The following is a 24,272-nucleotide window of genomic DNA, read 5'->3' as shown; positions in this document are numbered from 1 at the left end:
AGTACTGACAAACATACACATCACTACTCTCCTGCGCTGTATACTAGACCCTCGCAGTACTGACATACATACACATCACTACTCTCCTGCACTGTATACTAGACCCTCGCAGTACTGACATACATACACATCACTACTCTCCTGCCCTGTATACTAGACCCTCGCAGTACTGACATACATACACATCACTACTCTCCTGCGCTGTATACTAGACCCTCGCAGTACTGACATACATACACATCACTACTCTCCTGCGCTGTATACTAGACCCTCGCAGTACTGACATACATACACATCAATACTCTCCTGCACTGTATACTAGACCCTCGCAGTACTGACATACATACACATCACTACTCTCCTGCGCTGTATACTAGACCCTCGCAGTACTGACATACATACACATCAATACTCTCCTGCACTGTATACTAGACCCTCGCAGTACTGACATACATACACATCACTACTCTCCTGCACTGTATACTAGACCCTCGCAGTACTGACATACATACACATCAATACTCTCCTGCACTGTGTACTAGACCCTCGCAGTACTGACATACATACACATCACTACTCTCCTGCACTGTATACTAGACCCTCGCAGTACTGACATACATACACATCAATGCTCTCCTGCACTGTATACTAGACCCTCGCAGTACTGACATACATACACATCACTACTCTCCTGCACTGTATACTAGACCCTCGCAGTACTGACATACATACACATCACTACTCTCCTGCACTGTATACTAGACCCTCGCAGTACTGACATACATACATACACATCAATACTCTCCTGTACTGTATACTAGACCCTCGCAGTACTGACATACACATCAATACTCTCCTGCGCTGTATACTAGACCCTCGCAGTACTGACATACATACACATCACTACTCTCCTGCACTGTATACTAGACCCTCGCAGTACTGACATACATACACATCAATACTCTCCTGCACTGTATACTAGACCCTCGCAGTACTGACATACATACACATCACTACTCTCCTGCCCTGTATACTAGTCCCTCGCAGTACTGACATACATACACATCACTACTCTCCTGCACTGTATACTAGACCCTCGCAGTACTGACATACATACACATCAGTACTCTCCTGCACTGTATACTAGACCCTCGCAGTACTGACATACATACACATCAATACTCTCCTGCACTGTATACTAGACCCTCGCAGTACTGACATACTCTCCTGCACTGTAAACTAGACCCTCGCTGTACTGACATACATACACATCAATACTCTCCTGCATTGTATACTAGACCCTCGCAGTACTGACATGCATACACATCACTACTCTCCTGCGCTGTATACTAGACCCTCGCAGTACTGACATACATACACATCACTACTCTCCTGCGCTGTATACTAGACCCTCGCAGTACTGACATACATACACATCAATACTCTCCTGCACTGTATACTAGACCCTCGCAGTACTGACATACATACACATCAATACTCTCCTGCACTGTATACTAGACCCTCGCAGTACTGACATACATACACATCAATACTCTCCTGCGCTGTATACTAGACCCTCGCAGTACTGACATACATACACATCACTACTCTCCTGCACTGTATACTAGACCCTCGCAGTACTGACATGCATACACATCAATACTCTCCTGCGCTGTATACTAGACCCTCGCAGTACTGACATACATACACATCAATACTCTCCTGCACTGTATACTAGACCCTCGCAGTACTGACATGCATACACATCACTACTCTCCTGCACTGTATACTAGACCCTCGCAGTACTGACATACATACACATCAATACTCTCCTGCGCTGTATACTAGACCCTCGCAGTACTGACATACATACACATCACTACTCTCCTGCCCTGTATACTAGACCCTCGCAGTACTGACATACATACACATCAATACTCTCCTGCACTGTATACTAGACCCTCGCAGTACTGACATACATACACATCAATACTCTCCTGCACTGTATACTAGACCCCCGCAGTACTGACATACATACACATCAATACTCTCCTGCGCTGTATACTAGGCCCTCGCAGTACTGACATACATACACATCACTACTCTCCTGCGCTGTATACTAGACCCTCGCAGTACTGACATACATACACATCACTACTCTCCTGCACTGTATACTAGACCCTCGCAGTACTGACATACATACACATCAATACTCTCCTGCATTGTATACTAGACCCTCGCAGTACTGACATACATACACACCAATACTCTCCTGCACTGTATACTAGACCCTCGCAGTACTGACATACATACACATCAATACTCTCCTGCGCTGTATACTAGACCCTCGCAGTACTGACATACATACACATCAGTACTCTCCTGCACTGTATACTACACCCTCGCAGTACTGACATACATACACATCAATACTCTCCTGCACTGTATACTAGACCCTCGCAGTACTGACATACATACACATCAATACTCTCCTGCGCTGTATACTAGACCCTCGCAGTACTGACATACATACACATCACTACTCTCCTGCACTGTATACTAGACCCTCGCAGTACTGACATACATACACATCAATACTCTCCTGCACTGTATACTAGACCCTCGCAGTACTGACATACATACACATCAATACTCTCCTGCATTGTATACTAGACCCTCGCAGTACTGACATGCATACACATCACTACTCTCCTGCGCTGTATACTAGACCCTCGCAGTACTGACATACATACACATCACTACTCTCCTGCACTGTATACTAGACCCTCGCAGTACTGACATGCATACACATCAATACTCTCCCGCACTGTATACTAGACCCTCGCAGTACTGACATGCATACACATCACTACTCTCCTGCACTGTATACTAGACCCTCGCAGTACTGACATACATACACATCACTACTCTCCTGCACTGTATACTAGACCCTCGCAGTACTGACATACATACACATCACTACTCTCCTGCATTGTATACTAGACCCTCGCAGTACTGACATGCATACACATCACTACTCTCCTGCGCTGTATACTAGACCCTCGCAGTACTGACATACATACACATCAATACTCTCCTGCACTGTATACTAGACCCTCGCAGTACTGACATACATACACATCACTACTCTCCTGCACTGTATACTAGACCCTCGCAGTACTGACATACATACACATCACTACTCTCCTGCACTGTATACTAGACCCTCGCAGTACTGACATACATACACATCACTACTCTCCTGCACTGTATACTAGACCCTCGCAGTACTGACATACATACACATCACTACTCTCCTGCACTGTATACTAGACCCTCGCAGTACTGACATACATACACATCAATACTCTCCTGCACTGTATACTAGACCCTCGCAGTACTGACATACATACACATCACTACTCTCCTGCACTGTATACTAGACCCTCGCAGTACTGACATACATACACATCACTACTCTCCTGCACTGTATACTAGACCCTCGCAGTACTGACATACATACACATCAATACTCTCCTGCATTGTATACTAGACCCTCGCAGTACTGACATACACACACATCACTACTCTCCTGCACTGTATACTAGACCCTCGCAGTACTGACATACATACACATCAATACTCTCCTGCACTGTATACTAGGCCCTCGCAGTACTGACATACATACACATCACTACTCTCCTGCACTGTATACTAGACCATCGCAGTACTGACATACATACACATCAATACTCTCCTGCACTGTATACTAGACCCTCGCAGTACTGACATACATACACATCACTACTCTCCTGCACTGTATACTAGACCCTCGCAGTACTGACATACATACACATCACTACTCTCCTGCACTGTATACTAGACCCTCGCAGTACTGACATACATACACATCACTACTCTCCTGCACTGTATACTAGACCCTCGCAGTACTGACATACATACACATCACTACTCTCCTGCACTGTATACTAGACCCTCGCAGTACTGACACGCATACACATCAATACTCTCCTGCGCTGTATACTAGACCCTCGCAGTACTGACATACATACACATCAATACTCTCCTGCACTGTATACTAGACCCTCGCAGTACTGACATGCATACACATCAATACTCTCCTGCACTGTATACTAGACCCTCGCAGTACTGACATACATACACATCACTACTCTCCTGCGCTGTATACTAGACCCTCGCAGTACTGACATACACATCACTACTCTCCTGCGCTGTATACTAGACCCCCGCAGTACTGACATACATACACATCAATACTCTCCTGCACTGTATACTAGACCCTCGCAGTACTGACATACATACACATCACTACTCTCCTGCACTGTATACTAGACCCTCGCAGTACTGACACGCATACACATCACTACTCTCCTGCGCTGTATACTAGACCCTCGCAGTACTGACATACATACACATCAATGCTCTCCTGCACTGTATACTAGACCCTCGCAGTACTGACATACATACACATCACTACTCTCCTGCGCTGTATACTAGACCCTCGCAGTACTGACATACATACACATCAATACTCTCCTGCACTGTATACTAGACCCTCGCAGTACTGACATACATACACATCAATGCTCTCCTGCACTGTATACTAGACCCTCGCAGTACTGACATACATACACATCACTACTCTCCTGCGCTGTATACTAGACCCTCGCAGTACTGACATACATACACATCAATACTCTCCTGCACTGTATACTAGACCCTCGCAGTACTGACATACATACACATCAATACTCTCCTGCACTGTATACTAGACCCTCGCAGTACTGACATACATACACATCACTACTCTCCTGCCCTGTATACTAGACCCTCGCAGTACTGACCTGCATACACATCAATACTCTCCTGCACTGTATACTAGACCCTCGCAGTACTGACATACATACACATCACTACTCTCCTGCGCTGTATACTAGACCCTCGCAGTACTGACATACACATCACTACTCTCCTGCGCTGTATACTAGACCCTCGCAGTACTGACATACATACACATCACTACTCTCCTGCACTGTATACTAGACCCTCGCAGTACTGACATACATACACATCACTACTCTCCTGCACTGTATACTAGACCCTCGCAGTACTGACATACATACACATCAATACTCTCCTGCACTGTATACTAGACCCTCGCAGTACTGACACACATACACATCACTACTCTCCTGCACTGTATACTAGACCCTCGCAGTACTGACATACATACACATCACTACTCTCCTGCGCTGTATACTAGACCCTCGCAGTACTGACATACATACACATCAATACTCTCCTGCACTGTATACTAGACCCTCGCAGTACTGACATACATACACATCAATACTCTCCTGCACTGTATACTAGGCCCTCGCAGTACTGACATACATACACATCAATACTCTCCTGCACTGTATACTAGACCCTCACAGTACTGACATACATACACATCAATGCTCTCCTGCACTGTATACTAGACCCTCGCAGTACTGACATACATACACATCAATACTCTCCTGCACTGTATACTAGACCCTCGCAGTACTGACATACATACACATCACTACTCTCCTGCACTGTATACTAGACCCTCGCAGTACTGACATACATACACATCAATACTCTCCTGCACTGTATACTAGACCCTCGCAGTACTGACATACATACACATCACTACTCTCCTGCACTGTATACTAGACCCTCGCAGTACTGACATACATACACATCAATACTCTCCTGCACTGTACACTAGACCCTCGCAGTACTGACATACATACACATCACTACTCTCCTGCACTGTATACTAGACCCTCGCAGTACTGACATACATACACATCAATACTCTCCTGCACTGTATACTAGACCCTCACAGTACTGACATACATACACATCAATGCTCTCCTGCACTGTATACTAGACCCTCGCAGTACTGACATACATACACATCAATACTCTCCTGCACTGTATACTAGACCCTCGCAGTACTGACATACATACACATCAATACTCTCCTGCACTGTATACTAGACCCTCGCAGTACTGACATACATACACATCACTACTCTCCTGCACTGTATACTAGACCCTCGCAGTACTGACATACATACACATCAATACTCTCCTGCACTGTATACTAGACCCTCGCAGTACTGACATACATACACATCAATACTCTCCTGCACTGTATACTAGACCCTCGCAGTACTGACATACATACACATCACTACTCTCCTGCACTGTATACTAGACCCTCGCAGTACTGACATACATACACATCACTACTCTCCTGCACTGTATACTAGACCCTCGCAGTACTGACATACATACACATCAATACTCTCCTGCACTGTATACTAGACCCTCGCAGTACTGACATGCATACACATCAATACTCTCCTGCACTGTATACTAGACCCTCGCAGTACTGACATACATACACATCACTACTCTCCTGCACTGTATACTAGACCCTCGCAGTACTGACATACATACACATCACTACTCTCCTGCACTGTATACTAGACCCTCGCAGTACTGACATACATACACATCAATACTCTCCTGCACTGTATACTAGACCCTCGCAGTACTGACATACATACACGTCAATACTCTCCTGCACTGTATACTAGACCCTCGCAGTACTGACATACATACACATCAATACTCTCCTGCACTGTATACTAGGCCCTCGCAGTACTGACCTACATACACATCAATACTCTCCTGCACTGTATACTAGACCCTCGCAGTACTGACATACATACACGTCACTACTCTCCTGCACTGTATACTAGACCCTCGCAGTACTGACATACATACACATCACTACTCTCCTGCACTGTATACTAGACCCTCGCAGTACTGACATACATACACATCAGTACTCTCCTGCACTGTATACTAGACCCTCGCAGTACTGACATACATACACATCACTACTCTCCTGCACTGTATACTAGACCCTCGCAGTACTGACATACATACACATCACTACTCTCCTGCACTGTATACTAGACCCTCGCAGTACTGACATACATACACATCACTACTCTCCTGCGCTGTATACTAGACCCTCGCAGTACTGACATACATACACATCAATACTCTCCTGCGCTGTATACTAGACCCTTGCAGTACTGACATACATACACATCAATACTCTCCTGCACTGTATACTAGACCCTCGCAGTACTGACATACATACACATCAATACTCTCCTGCACTGTATACTAGACCCTCGCAGTACTGACATACATACACATCAATACTCTCCTGCACTGTATACTAGACCCTCGCAGTACTGACATACATACACATCAATACTCTCCTGCACTGTATACTAGACCCTCGCAGTACTGACATACATACACATCAATACTCTCCTGCACTGTATACTAGACCCTCGCAGTACTGACATACATACACATCACTACTCTCCTGCACTGTATACTAGACCCTCGCAGTACTGACATACATACACATCACTACTCTCCTGCACTGTATACTAGACCCTCGCAGTACTGACATACATACACATCACTACTCTCCTGCACTGTATACTAGACCCTCGCTGTACTGACATACATACACATCAATACTCTCCTGCACTGTACACTAGACCCTCGCAGTACTGACATACATACACATCACTACTCTCCTGCACTGTATACTAGACCCTCGCAGTACTGACATACATACACATCACTACTCTCCTGCACTGTATACTAGACCCTCGCTGTACTGACATACATACACATCAATACTCTCCTGCACTGTACACTAGACCCTCGCAGTACTGACATACATACACATCAATACTCTCCTGCACTGTATACTAGACCCTCACAGTACTGACATACATACACATCACTACTCTCCTGCACTGTATACTAGACCCTCGCAGTACTGACATACATACACATCACTACTCTCCTGCACTGTATACTAGACCCTCGCAGTACTGACATACATACACATCACTATTCTCCTGCACTGTATACTAGACCCTCGCAGTACTGACATACATACACATCAATACTCTCCTACGCTGTATACTAGACCCTCGCAGTACTGACATACATACACACCAATACTCTCCTGCACTGTATACTAGACCCTCGCAGTACTGACATACATACACATCAATACTCTCCTGCGCTGTATACTAGACCCTCGCAGTACTGACATACATACACATCAATACTCTCCTGCACTGTATACTAGACCCTCGCAGTACTGACATACATACACATCAATACTCTCCTGCACTGTATACTAGGCCCTCGCAGTACTGACATACATACACATCAGTACTCTCCTGCACTCTATACTAGACCCTCGCAGTACTGACATACATACACATCACTACTCTCCTGCACTGTATACTAGACCCTCGCAGTACTGACATACATACACATCACTACTCTCCTGTACTGTATACTAGACCCTCGCAGTACTGACATACATACACATCAATACTCTCCTGCACTGTATACTAGGCCCTCGCAGTACTGACATACATACACATCAGTACTCTCCTGCACTCTATACTAGACCCTCGCAGTACTGACATACATACACATCACTACTCTCCTGCACTGTATACTAGACCCTCGCAGTACTGACATACATACACATCACTACTCTCCTGCACTGTATACTTGACCCTCGCAGTACTGACATACATACACATCACTACTCTCCTGCGCTGTATACTAGACCCTCGCAGTACTGACATACATACACATCAGTACTCTCCTGCGCTGTATACTAGACCCTCGCAGTACTGACATACATACACATCAATACTCTCCTGCACTGTATACTAGACCCTCGCAGTACTGACATACATACACATCACTACTCTCCTGCACTGTATACTAGACCCTCGCAGTACTGACATACATACACATCACTACTCTCCTGCACTGTATACTAGACCCTCGCAGTACTGACATACATACACATCACTACTCTCCTGCACTGTATACTAGACCCTCGCAGTACTGACCTACATACACATCAATACTCTCCTGCACTGTATACTAGACCCTCGCAGTACTGACATACATACACATCACTACTCTCCTGCACTGTATACTAGAGACCCTCGCAGTACTGACATACATACACATCACTACTCTCCTGCACTGTATACTAGACCCTCGCAGTACTGACATACATACACATCAATACTCTCCTGCGCTGTATACTAGACCCTCGCAGTACTGACATACATACACATCACTACTCTCCTGCACTGTATACTAGACCCTCGCAGTACTGACATACATACACATCACTACTCTCCTGCACTGTATACTAGACCCTCGCAGTACTGACATACATACACATCAATACTCTCCTGCGCTGTATACTAGACCCTCGCAGTACTGACATACATACACATCACTACTCTCCTGCGCTGTATACTAGACCCTCGCAGTACTGACATACATACACATCACTACTCTCCTGCACTGTATACTAGACCCTCGCAGTACTGACATACATACACATCACTACTCTCCTGCACTGTATACTAGACCCTCGCAGTACTGACATACATACACATCACTACTCTCCTGCACTGTATACTAGACCCTCGCAGTACTGACATACATACACATCAATACTCTCCTGCACTGTATACTAGACCCTCGCAGTACTGACACGCATACACATCAATACTCTCCTGCGCTGTATACTAGACCCTCGCAGTACTGACACACATACACATCACTACTCTCCTGCACTGTATACTAGACCCTCGCAGTACTGACATACATACACATCACTACTCTCCTGCACTGTATACTAGACCCTCGCAGTACTGACATACATACACATCAGTACTCTCCTGCACTGTATACTAGACCCTCGCTGTACTGACATACATACACATCACTACTCTCCTGCACTGTATACTAGACCCTCGCAGTACTGACATACATACACATCAGTACTCTCCTGCACTGTATACTAGACCCTCGCTGTACTGACATACATACACATCACTACTCTCCTGCACTGTATACTAGACCCTCGCAGTACTGACATACATACACATCACTACTCTCCTGCACTGTATACTAGACCCTCGCAGTACTGACATACATACACATCACTACTCTCCTGCACTGTATACTAGACCCTCGCAGTACTGACATACATACACATCAATACTCTCCTGCACTGTATACTAGACCCTCGCAGTACTGACATACATACACATCAATACTCTCCTGCACTGTATACTAGACCCTCGCAGTACTGACATACATACACATCACTACTCTCCTGCACTGTATACTAGACCCTCGCAGTACTGACATACATACACATCAATGCTCTCCTGCACTGTATACTAGACCCTCGCAGTACTGACATACATACACATCACTACTCTCCTGCGCTGTATACTAGACCCTTGCAGTACTGACATACATACACATCAATACTCTCCTGCACTGTATACTAGGCCCTCGCAGTACTGACATACATACACATCACTACTCTCCTGCACTGTATACTAGACCCTCGCAGTACTGACATACATACACATCACTACTCTCCTGCACTGTATACTAGACCCTCGCAGTACTGACATACATACACATCACTACTCTCCTGCACTCTATACTAGACCCTCGCTGTACTGACATACATATACATCAATACTCTCCTGCGCTGTATACTAGACCCTTGCAGTACTGACATACATACACATCAATACTCTCCTGCACTGTATACTAGACCCTCGCAGTACTGACATACATACACATCACTCCTCTCCTGCACTGTATACTAGACCCTCGCAGTACTGACATACATACACATCACTACTCTCCTGCACTGTATACTAGACCCTCGCAGTACTGACATACATACACATCAATACTCTCCTGCACTGTATACTAGACCCTCGCAGTACTGACATACATACACATCAGTACTCTCCTGCACTGTATACTAGACCCTCGCAGTACTGACATACATACACATCAGTACTCTCCTGCACTGTATACTAGACCCTCGCTGTACTGACATGCATACACATCACTACTCTCCTGCACTGTATACTAGGCCCTCGCAGTACTGACATACATACACATCAATACTCTCCTGCACTGTATACTAGACCCTCGCAGTACTGACATACATACACATCAATACTCTCCTGCACTGTATACTAGACCCTCGCTGTACTGACATGCATACACATCACTACTCTCCTGCACTGTATACTAGGCCCTCGCAGTACTGACATACATACACATCACTACTCTCCTGCACTGTATACTAGACCCTCGCAGTACTGACATACATACACATCACTACTCTCCTGCACTGTATACTAGACCCTCGCAGTACTGACATACATACACATCACTACTCTCCTGCACTGTATACTAGACCCTCGCAGTACTGACATACATACACATCAATGCTCTCCTGCACTGTATACTAGACCCTCGCAGTACTGACATACACACACATCACTACTCTCCTGCGCTGTATACTAGACCCTCGCAGTACTGACATACATACACATCACTACTCTCCTGCACTGTATACTAGACCCTCGCAGTACTGACATACATACACGTCACTGCTCTCCTGCACTGTATACTAGACCCTCGCAGTACTGACATACATACACATCACTACTCTCCTGCACTGTATACTAGGCCCTCGCAGTACTGACATACATACACATCAATGCTCTCCTGCACTGTATACTAGACCCTCGCAGTACTGACATACATACACATCAATACTCTCCTGCACTGTATACTAGACCCTCGCAGTACTGACATACATACACATCACTACTCTCCTGCACTGTATACTAGACCCTCGCAGTACTGACATACATACACATCACTACTCTCCTGCACTGTATACTAGACCCTCGCAGTACTGACATACATACACATCAATACTCTCCTGCACTGTATACTAGACCCTCGCAGTACTGACATACATACACATCACTACTCTCCTGCACTGTATACTAGACCCTCGCAGTACTGACATACATACACATCACTACTCTCCTGCGCTGTATACTAGACCCCCGCAGTACTGACATACATACACAGCAATACTCTCCTGCACTGTATACTAGACCCTCGCAGTACTGACATACATACACATCACTACTCTCCTGCACTGTATACTAGACCCTCGCAGTACTGACATACATACACATCAATACTCTCCTGCACTGTATACTAGACCCTCGCAGTACTGACATACATACACATCAATACTCTCCTGCACTGTATACTAGACCCTCGCAGTACTGACATACATACACATCACTACTCTCCTGCACTGTATACTAGACCCTCGCAGTACTGACATACATACACATCACTACTCTCCTGCACTGTATACTGGACCCTCACAGTACTGACATACATACACATCACTACTCTCCTGCACTGTATACTAGACCCTCGCAGTACTGACATACATACACATCAATACTCTCCTGCACTGTATACTAGACCCTCGCAGTACTGACATACATACACATCACTACTCTCCTGCGCTGTATACTAGACCCTCGCAGTACTGACATACATACACATCAATACTCTCCTGCACTGTATACTAGACCCTCGCAGTACTGACATACATACACATCACTACTCTCCTGCACTGTATACTAGACCCTCGCAGTACTGACATACATACACATCACTACTCTCCTGCACTGTATACTAGACCCTCGCAGTACTGACATACATACACATCAATACTCTCCTGCACTGTATACTAGACCCTCGCAGTACTGACATACACATCAATACTCTCCTGCACTGTATACTAGGCCCTCGCAGTACTGACATACATACACATCAATACTCTCCTGCACTGTATACTAGACCCTCGCAGTACTGACATACATACACATCACTACTCTCCTGCACTGTATACTAGACCCTCGCAGTACTGACATACATACACATCACTACTCTCCTGCACTGTATACTAGACCCTCGCAGTACTGACATACATATCAATACTCTCCTGCACTGTATACTAGACCCTCGCAGTACTGACATACATACACATCACTACTCTCCTGCGCTGTATACTAGGCCCCCGCAGTACTGACATACATACACATCACTACTCTCCTGCACTGTATACTAGACCCTCGCAGTACTGACATACATACACATCACTACTCTCCTGCACTGTATACTAGACCCTCGCAGTACTGACATACATATCAATACTCTCCTGCACTGTATACTAGACCCTCGCAGTACTGACATACATACACATCACTACTCTCCTGCACTGTATACTAGACCCTCGCAGTACTGACATACATATCAATACTCTCCTGCACTGTATACTAGACCCTCGCAGTACTGACATACATACACATCACTACTCTCCTGCACTGTATACTAGACCCTCGCAGTACTGACATACATACACATCACTACTCTCCTGCACTGTATACTAGACCCTCGCAGTACTGACATACATACACATCACTACTCTCCTGCACTGTATACTAGACCATCGCAGTACTGACATACATACACATCAATACTCTCCTGCACTGTATACTAGACCCTCGCAGTACTGACATACATACACATCAATACTCTCCTGCGCTGTATACTAGACCCTCGCAGTACTGACATACATACACATCACTACTCTCCTGCACTGTATACTAGACCCTCGCAGTACTGACATACATACACATCAATACTCTCCTGCACTGTATACTAGACCCTCGCAGTACTGACATGCATACACATCACTACTCTCCTGCGCTGTATACTGGACTCTTGCTTGACACATTGTGGCAAGTTACAGGAAAAAAAAGTTACAAAATTTATTGGATCACTTTTTGCCCAGAAATCCTGGGGAAGTTGAACGCCAGGGAGGCATGTCTGTTGCCAGCTGAACCCTGTGTGCCCGCCTCTGGGGATGTCGCCACCATTACTGACACAGGCAGGTGCTCTTGTTCAACGTAGGTTAGACACGTTTGCAGGCAAACATTTCTAGTTTGTTGGTCTGTTGGTCACACCGCGGATGTCCCGGCAGGGAGCGGTAAGAGCTGCATGATAGGATTGTCACAGCAAGTTAACACCTGGCCTCAGGAGGGTAACTAGAACTGTTTGCCTGAAAACGTGTCTAGCCTACATTAAACAAGAGCACCTGCCTGTGTCAGTAACAGTGGCGACATCCCCAGGGAGAGGCATGCACAATCAATAGCACACGGGGTTGAGCTGGCAACAGACATGCTTTATTCCCTCTGGACGTTGCTTGTCTGATATTGTATAGCAATTGTTGGTCCTGAAGAAATTGTCTAGTCCTGGGCTCGGAGTGCACTCCCACTGTGGACTGTTTTTGCTAGAGGCCTCCATGCATTGCCTGTTTATAGTAGGGGGGGGGGGGGGGGTATCTTGATGGTGCTTTCTATTTGGTAATTAATAAATACATTTTTCATATTAATAGCGTATGGCTCCCTCATAGCTTGTTTCCGTATTACTCTACAATATGCTTTGATGAAGGAGACCTTTACTGCTCTGGAACAATTGTCAGCTCAGCTGTTTTCTTCTGGGCTGTTGATGAAAGAACTTGAGTTTTATGAAGAGTTAATTGCACTGCTGACCGTCTTTGGACTTTCTCGCTGTTTGTGGTCTGACCACCTGGGCAATGTACCCTGGACACCAAGAAAGTGTGTGCCACCCTGACCCAGCTAATTGCTGATATGGAGACTGGATATTCCCAGAAATCAGACATACAAGATATTGTCATTATTATTATTATTTAGTATTTATAGAGCTCTGACATCTTCTGAGTATATATTGTCATATCACTGACTGTCCTCAGAGGGGCTCACAATCTAGTCCCTGTCTGACATAGTCCTATGTCTATGTGTGTATTGTGTATTGTATGTATCGTAGTCTAGGGCCAGTTTTTAGGGAGAAGCCAATTTATTTCTGCATGTTTTTGGGATGTGGGAAGATATCCATAGATTTACATCACGGTGACGGGGCAAAGACTTCAGGAGGCCACAGAACTGTAGAGCTCCAATCAGACTCAGCTGACTGAGACAGATAAGGACAGGAATGGGAGGTCAAACTCTAGAAGAAACATAACCAGGCAGTGACCAAACTAATCCAGCAGACAAAGTGGGATAGACCAAGAGATGAGGCACACCTGGGGTGAAAGGGGCAAGACCAAGATGTCTGACAAACACCTAGGGATGGTCAAGACACAGGACCAGGATGCTCATGGCCACACAGATTGAGGGCACCACCACAACGTTCTCCTATAAACTCCACTGTCTTCTATCTTGGTTGGCCACACAAGCTAGGCAGTGGGCAGGTTACTGAGCTTCTCTCTTTCTTGTCTCCTGTTGAGGTGAGGGAAGACACCTATGCCCTGCTGAAGACCACATAGATTGAGGGCACCACCACAACGTTCTCCTATAAACTCCACTGTCTTCTATCTTGGTTGGCCACACAAGCTAGGCAGTGGGCAGGTTACTGAGCTTCTCTCTTTCTTGTCTCCTGTTGAGGTGAGGGAAGACACCTATGCCCTGCTGAAGACCACATAGATTGAGGGCACCACCACAATGTTCTCCTATGAACTCCACTGTCTTCTATGTTGGTTGGCCACACAAGCTAGGCAGTGGGCAGGTTACTGAGCTTCTCTCTTTCTTGTCTCCTGTTGAGGTGAGGGAAGACACCTATGCCCTGCTGAAGACCACATAGATTGAGGGCACCACCACAATGTTCTCCTATGAACTCCACTGTCTTCTATGTTGGTTGGCCACACAAGCTAGGCAGTGGGCAGGTTACTGAGCTTCTCTCTTTCTTGTCTCCTGTTGAGGTGAGGAAAGACACCTATGCCCTGCTGAAGACCACATAGATTGAGGGCACCACCACAACGTTCTCCTATAAACTCCACTGTCTTCTATGTTGGTTGGCCACACAAGCTAGGCAGTGGGCAGGTTACTGAGCTTCTCTCTTTCTTGTCTCCTGTTGAGGTGAGGGAAGACACCTATGCCCTGCTGAAGACCACACAGACTGATGCTCGCTCAGCCCTCTCCAAGCTCAGCTCACAGAAGACCTGTAGGAGGCGCCAGCAGCAGGTGGAGTCATGGCTGCATAGGTTGGGGAACTTTGCTTCTCTTGTTGGTCATGTGATCTGCCAGAACCTGCACCGTATCATCCGGGGGAATCTTCTGTCCTTTGTGCAGAATGTCATCCAGGTGAGACACGAGGCCGAATGTCTTCATGTGCAGAAAGTCCGCCTGAATTCTGCATGTCTTTATGTAGGATCTCCTCTGTTCCAGGATCTTATACATAACGTCCGGTTGTGTCTGTGATTTATCACTCCTCTGATATCTAGCCATGAGGGATGACACCTCTGGCCGGCTCACCAGTACTTCCCTAAACTCTGGGTTCCTCTAGTAGTGCAGCGGGGATGAGCATGGGAGTTGGCAGTGTGGCACATGTGAGGGTGTTAGGGGTGCTGGCCAGCCGGGAGGGTGTGGTGGTTAGGCAGGTGCCCAAGCCCTGCAGGGCCGGTTCTCTCATGAAGCAAGGGGAAACATTTGCATCAGGTGGCAGAGATTACAGGGGCGGCATGTTTGTATTGTGTGTTTATAACTAACAGCATGCATTCAGAGTAGGAGGAGAAGCCAGAGGAGACTGAGGTGAAGAGGTCATCATTGGGGAAAATCAGCTTGTTGTGCTGTGTGAGGAGTCTGACAATGAGTGAGGAGGGGGGAGGCAGGAGAGCAGCATTGGGGAAAAGCAGCTTGTTGTGCTGTGTGAGGAGTCTGACAATGAGTGAGGAGGGGGGAGGCAGGAGAGCAGCATTGGGGAAAAGCAGCTTGTTGTGCTGTGTGAGGAGTCTGACAATGAGTGAGGAGGGGGGAGGCAGGAGAGCAGCATTGGGGAAAAGCAACTTGTTGTGCTGTGTGAGGAGTCTGACAGTGAGTAAGGAGGGGGAGGCAGGAGAGCATCATTGGGGAAAAGCAATTTGTTGTGCTGTGTGAGGAGTCTGACAGTGAGTGAGGAGGGGAAGGCAGGAGAGCATCATTGCGGAAAATCAGCTTGTTGTGCTGTGTGAGGAGTCTGACAATGAGTGAGGAGGGGGGAGGCAGGAGAGCAGCATTGGGGAAAAGCAACTTGTTGTGCTGTGTGAGGAGTCTGACAGTGAGTAAGGAGGGGGAGGCAGGAGAGCATCATTGGGGAAAAGCAGCTTGTTCTGCTGTGTGAGGAGTCTGACAGTGAGTGAGGAGGGGGGAGGCAGGAGAGCATCCTTGGGGAAAAGCAACGTGTTGTGCTGTGTGAGGAGTCTGACAGTGAGTGAGGATGGGGGAGGCAGGAGAGCAGCATTGGGGAAAAGCAGCTTGTTGTGCTGTGTGAGGAATCTGACAGTGAGTGAGGAGGGGGGAGGCAGGAGAGCAGCATTGGGGAAAAGCAGCTTGTTGTGCTGTGTGAGGAATCTGACAGTGAGTGAGGAGGGGGAGGCAGAAGAGCATCATTGGGGAAAAGCAACTTGTTGTGCTGTGTGAGGAGTCTGACAGTGAGTGAAGAGGGGGGAGGCAGGAGAGCATCATTGGGGAAAAGCAACTTGTTGTGCTGTGTGAGGAGTCTGACAGTGAGTGAGGAGGGGGAGGCAGGAGAGCATCATTGCGGAAAAGCAGCTTGTTGTGCTGTGTGAGGAGTTTGGCAGTGAGTGAGGAGCAGGGAGGCAGGAGAGCATCATAGTTACATAGTTATTTGGGTTGAAAAAAGACATACGTCCATCGAGTTCAACCAGAGAACAAAGTACAACACCAGCCTGCTCCCTCACATATCCCTGCTGATCCAGAGGAAGGCACAACACCAGCCTGCTCCCTCACATATCCCTGCTGATCCAGAGGAAGGCACAACACCAGCCTGCTCCCTCACATATCCCTGTTGATCCAGAGGAAGGCGAAAAAACCCTTACAAGGCACGGTCCAATTAGCCCCTAAAGGGAAAAATTCCTTCCCGACTCCAGAGGGCAATCAGATAAAATCCCTGGATCAACATCATTAGGCATAGCCTAGTAATTGTAGCCATGGATGTCTTTCAACGCAAGGAAAGCATCTAAGCCCCCTTTAAATGCAGGTATAGAGTTTGCCATAACGACTTCCTGTGGCAATGCATTCCACATCTTAACCACTCTTACTGTAAAGAACCCTTTCCTAAATAAATGGCTAAAACGTTTTTCCTCCATGCGCAGCTCATGTCCTCTAGTCCTTTGAGAAGGCCTAGGGACAAAAAGCTCATCCGCCAAGCTATTATATTGCCCTCTGATGTATTTATACATGTTAATTAGATCCCCTCTAAGGCGTCTTTTCTCTAGACTAAATAAACCCAGTTTATCTAACCTTTCTTGGTAAGTGAGACCTTCCATCCCACGTATCAATTTTGTGCTAGTCTCTGCACCTGCTCTAAAACTGCAATATCTTTTTTTTTTTTTAAATGAGTTTTCTTGAACTTTTATTCCCAACATACAAAACAACAAAGCATCTAATAAGCACAGAAAAGACCCTCCCGTCCAGTCCCACCCATATCCCTCCCTTCTCGCGGTCCTTCCCGTGAGGCCTGCACATGTAGCAATAAAGGATTAAGAATCCAAAGAACTACGCTGCTTGGTAGTCTATACCATGTTTTTTAAGGTGTTCCAACCATGCAACCCAAATTCTATCAAATGTAAGGGGACAGTTACGTTGTAAGTAAGTCAATTTATAGAGTGGTAATGCTGCGTTAACCAATTTGACCCATTCTGCTGCTGTTGGCGGTTCTGGTCTTATCCAATGAAGGATAATAGTTTTCCTAGCATAGCAGCATAGTGAGTCCCATAAAAGTATTAAACTTCTGGTATTTAGTATTTTACCGGATATTCCCAGCAGGGGTAACTTAGGGTCAAGGGTAATGGATCTCTCAAAACAAAAATTTCAGTAGATGGTTGAGATTGGTCCAGTAGTTTTGTATATGGGGACATTGCCATGTCCTATGTATAAAGTCAGCAGGAGAGTAGTTACATCGGGGACATTGGTCAGTTTTATTCGGGTACATACGCGTCATCCGAACTGGTGTATAATATATCCTGTATGTGAATTTAAGTTGTATAAGCCTATCTTTTGAAGAGATGAGGTATTCAGTAGAGGCGTCCAACAAATCCTTCCCTTCCGATTCCTCCAGGTCAGGCACATCATGAAGCCAAGTCTGATATCCCTCATCTGTTTTAGGAGATGAGGGGTCGACAAGGGATGCATATATAGCCGATAGGGGAGATTCTAGCTGATCCCTCATTGGTAGGGATTCTAGAGGATCTGATTTGAGAGCAAGTGGGTTGGGGAATTGAGCTTGAGCTGCGTGTCTGACCTGGAGGTATCTGAAGAACATCTTGTTAGGTAAGGAGTATTCTACCTTTAAGTCGTTACATGGAGCCAGTTGACCATCTTGTTTAGCCCAAACCACTTAACGACCGCCTAATGCCGATAGGCGTCGGCAGGTCGCAAGTGGTTTCCCATGGAAACGGCCGCTCGTTCAAGCGGCCTTTTCATGTCCGTTCACAGAGGCTGGCTTGCAGGCTAATTGTAAACACGCGGGGAAGAAATGTTTACATCATACGGCACTGCTGCGCAGCAGCGCTGTAAAGGAGATCGGCGAGCCCCAGCCTCTGATTGGCCGGGGATCGCCGCAGTCTGATAGGCTGAACCCTATTAGAGGTGGTGCAGGACGGATCTCCGTCCTGCGCCGCCCAGTGGAAGGAGGGTAGGGAGGGAAGTTCACAGAGGCCGAAAATCGATGCGGAGGAGGGCTTTGAGGAGCCCACCCACCCGCAATGCGAAAATAGCCGGCGGCGATCAGACCCCCCCAGCAGAACATCCCCCTAGTGGGGAAAAAAGGGGGAAAGTCTGATCGCCCTGGCTCTATCCTGATCTGTGCTGTGGGCTGGAGAGCCCACGCAGCACAGATCAGGTAAAAATGGCCTGGTCCTTAAGTGGATACTCTGAAAGTGTGGAAGATTAGGATTACACCAGATAGGTGTGAAGGGAGAAAATACATTTAGTTCAAAATATTTTCGTCTAGCCATATTCCAAACTTTAACCACTTTGTCCTCCATGACGTATAAAAACGTCAAGGAGGACATGCGCGCTCCCGCGGCCGATCGCGCGCGTGCACGCACACTCCCGGCCGCGGATTCGTTAACCCAGGAATCAATGTATCGGGCTATGGTGCCCGATCACTGATTCCTCTCCCCCGCAGAAAAAGCGACAGCTTCTCTCAGAAGCTACACTTTTTCTGACTCTATGTCCCTCTAAGCGTACATTGTACGCTTAGAGTGACGTCATGTAAACAAACTCATCTTGTGGCCAAAAAGTAAAACTGCATCTAAAAGTTAAAAAACATTACAATACACAAATATTTCCCCAAATAAAACACTATTTATATCCCACCCTCACAAAAATACCCACATAAAATGTTTAATAAAAACAAAACAAAAACATTGCTATAAAAAACAAAAAAAAAACACATAAATATTTACCTAAGGGTCTAAACTTTTTCAATATCTATGTAAAGATGAAATATTTCTATAGTTTTTTTTTTATAAGCTTGTAAATAGTGATGGATGCAAAACGGAAAAAATGCTCTTTTATTTCCAAATACAATATTGTCGCCATACATTGTGATAGGGACATCATTTAAATGGTGAAATAACCGGGACAAATGGGCAAATACAATACGTGAGTTTTAATTATGGAGGCATGTATTATTTTAAAACTATAATGGGCGAAAACTGAGAAATAATGAATTTTTTCCACTTTTTTCTTATTCTTCCTGTTAAAATGCATTTACAGTAAGGTGGCTCTTAGCAAAATGTACCCCCCCAAAGAAAGCCTAATTGGTGGCGGAAAAAAACAAGATATAGATCAGTTCATTGTGATAAGTAGTGATAAAGTTATAGGCGAATGAATGGGAGGTGAACATTGCTCGGATGCATAAAGTGAAAACGACTGAGGGCTTAAGTGGTTAATAGTTAGTGCCATAGGAGTGGGCAGAGAGGTGATTGCTTTGAATCCTCTGAAAGGGAGAAGAGTGAGGCCCTCATAGGATCCCACGATTGCAGCCTCCAGATTGGTTGCTGTATTTCTAACATCTTGGGCAAACCACCATCGGGTCGTAACAAGGGCTGAAGCCCAAAAATATAGTTTGAAGTTAGGTAGTGCTATGCCGCCTAGAGAAGCAGGTAGCTGTAAAGTAGATAAGGAGATCCATGGGGCCCCTCCCCTCCACAGGAATGTAATTATAATTTTATCCATTTTCTTAAAAAAATAGTTTGGTATCCAAGTTGGGGTATGTCTAATAACATATGTAAACCGAGGTAAGAAAAGCATTTTCATCAAGTTAGACCTACCTATTACTGTCAATAAAACTGCAATATCTTTCCTGTAATGTGGTGCCCAGAACTGAATTCCATATTCCAGATGTGGCCTTACTAGAGAGTTAAACAGGGGCAATATTATGCTAGCATCTCGAGTTTTTATTTCCCTATTAATGCATCCCAAAATTTTGTTAGCTTTAGCTCCAGCGGCTTGGCATTGAGTACGATTATTTAACTTGTTGTCGATGAGTACTCCTAAGTCCTTCTCCAAGTTTGATGTCCCCAACTGTATCCCATTTATTTTGTATGGTGCTAGACCATTAGTACGTCCAAAATGCATGACTTTACATTTGTCAACATTGAATTTCATCTGCCATGTATGTGCCCATATAGCCATCCTATCCAGATCCTGTTGCAATATGACACTATCTTCCTGAGAGTTGATGATTCTGCACAATTTTGTATCATCTGCAAAAATAGCAACATTGCTCACTGCTCCATCTACTACGTCATTAATAAATAAATTGAAGAGCACTGGACCCACTACAGACCCCTGTGGGACCCCACTGCTAACAGTCTCCCATTTTGAGTACGATCCATTGACCACAACTTTTTTTTTCTGTCCATTAGCCAGTTCCCTATCCATGCACACAGACTCTTCCCCAGTCCTTGCATCCTCAACTTTTGCACCAGACTTCTGTGGGGAACAGTGTTGAAGGCCTTTGCAAAGTCCAAGTATATCACATCTACAGCATTCCCAATATCCATATTAGCATTCACTACCTCATAAAAGCTGAGCATGTTAGTCAAACAGGACCTGTCTTTAGTAAACCCATGTTGATGCTGAGAAATAAGATTATTTTCTACTATGAAGTCATGTATAGTATCTCTTAGTAACCCCCCAAATAGTTTGCATACAACTGATGTTAAGCTTACAGGTCTATAATTTCCTGGATCAGATTTTTTGCCCTTCTTAAATAATGGGAAAACGTGGGCTGTACGCCAATCCACTGGGACTCTGCCAGTTGCAAGAGAGTCATAAAAGATAAGATAAAGGGGTTTATCTATAACTGAACTTAATTCCCCTAGGACCCGAGGATGCATGCCATCCGGGCCAGGTGCCTTGTCTATTTTTAATTTATTTAGTCTTGCCTTTACTTCTTCCTGCGTTAAGTATTTAATATTACAGTTAGAAGATTGAGACTCTTCTGGCTCTGTAATTTGCAACAGTGCTGTTTCCTTTGTGAAGACAGAAGCAAAGAAAGCATTTAATAACTCTGCCTTACCTTGGTCATCCACCATTGAGTTCCCACCCTCATCCTTTAGAAGTCCTATACAGTCAACCTTTCTTTTTTTAGAGTTGATGTACTTGTAACACTTCTTTGGGTTAGTGTAATGGATTAAATACAAAAGGTGGCCTTGGCGCTCCTCTAGTGTAGACCTCTGCTTTGAACAGTAGTAAAAGATATTGTGTAATGTGGTGGATCACTGCACCATAGGGGGTATTACCTCCCTAATAAATATAAATGTAGTAAGGTGAAGCGCTCTACACCACACACACATTCAATGCATATAATGCACACCAGAATCGGGCATACGTCTGGTCAGGGTGCCGGACTCCAATGCGTGCCACCCCTATAACATTAACATTCATACACAACAATTACAAATGAAGAGTCCACCTGTAAGAGAAATACATATATGCATACTATTTAGGTAGTCCTCTAAGAGAACCTGAGGCAATATATCATTCAGCAAGGCAAAGTTGCAGTTAACAGTCCACCTGTAAGTAAAAGTACATATATACATATGCTTTAGATAGTCCTCAAGAGAACCTAGCGAAAACTCCTATTCAGCAAAAGCCAGAATTCATAGGAACCGTTTTATCCCCAAACAGTCCACTACTCCTTCTCCATCAGAACTGTCTCCTCATTGACTTGGCTGAAATACCCTTACCAGCACAAGTGGCTGATTGATTCACAGATCAGCAAACAGGCACAATCTGAAGTACATCTCCTGGTAATCCGATCTGCTTCTTCCTAGGTAGCACTCAGAAACACAGGAATGACATAGCGTAATCCAGTTTCACCCAATCACCCCTACACCACTCGTGCTCCACGCTGTATCCCATAAGTATCCACACCTCAGTGAGATATTGAGAATAAACAGAATGCTCGCTCACCAGATGTGCTGGCTGATCCTATGTTGGCCAGCTATGATCGCTTTTTCATGCACTTAGATGCTCAGAATGTTGTAGAACCTTCAAACTCAAGAGACAAAGCTAACATAGCGTAACTCCGTTTTAATCAGTTAAGAGCAATACAATAGTGCACTCACATTTACATCGGATTCAATGCGCATATAAAACATGGACGTCCTCACCGCCGCCTTACTGCTTTAGCGTCTCCACACACCGCACCTGAGGCCCCACCCTACCGGTTTCGTCATACGACTCATCAGGGGCATGCCATTGGTCAGGTGTGATGACGCTATATCTCCACTCTTATGCAAATTATTTCCTGACAAGCAGTGGTATTCTCCCGGCTACACCTCACATCTCGCCGGCGGGCTACAGCATCATGGCGTCTTTTACAGACGTCTTAGGATTATTACATATTCCGGCCGCGCCGAATAGGCAACCCTTAGCCCATACTAACAGCGGCCTACGTAACTGGAGCTTGCGGCCTGCAAAACCACACTCTCGACTGCCATTAACCATTCGCCGAGCCCGGAGATGTGCTACTGCTTACTAAATCACCATTAAAATATACAATATGGATTAAAATTAATAAACTAA

At 45.5% G+C, this 24,272-nt stretch overlaps 1 protein-coding gene across 3 annotated transcripts in view; it reads left to right on the top strand.

Moving 5' to 3' along the window:
* DNHD1 (dynein heavy chain domain 1) overlaps nt 1-24,272 on the top strand; it is a 445,323-nt gene that overhangs the window by 97,104 nt on the left and 323,947 nt on the right. For all 3 annotated transcript variants that reach the window (XM_068266455.1, XM_068266454.1, XM_068266453.1), the window contains exon 8: nt 16,089-16,313. In XM_068266455.1, coding sequence (XP_068122556.1) covers nt 16,089-16,313 — 225 coding nt within the window. The remainder of the gene's footprint in view (nt 1-16,088; nt 16,314-24,272) is intronic.

Source organism: Hyperolius riggenbachi, chromosome 2 (assembly GCF_040937935.1).
Source record: "Hyperolius riggenbachi isolate aHypRig1 chromosome 2, aHypRig1.pri, whole genome shotgun sequence".
NCBI classification, from domain to species: domain Eukaryota; kingdom Metazoa; phylum Chordata; class Amphibia; order Anura; family Hyperoliidae; genus Hyperolius; species Hyperolius riggenbachi.
The sequence above is the reverse complement of the archived record's forward strand: the minus strand, read 5'-3'. Positions and strand labels throughout refer to the sequence as shown.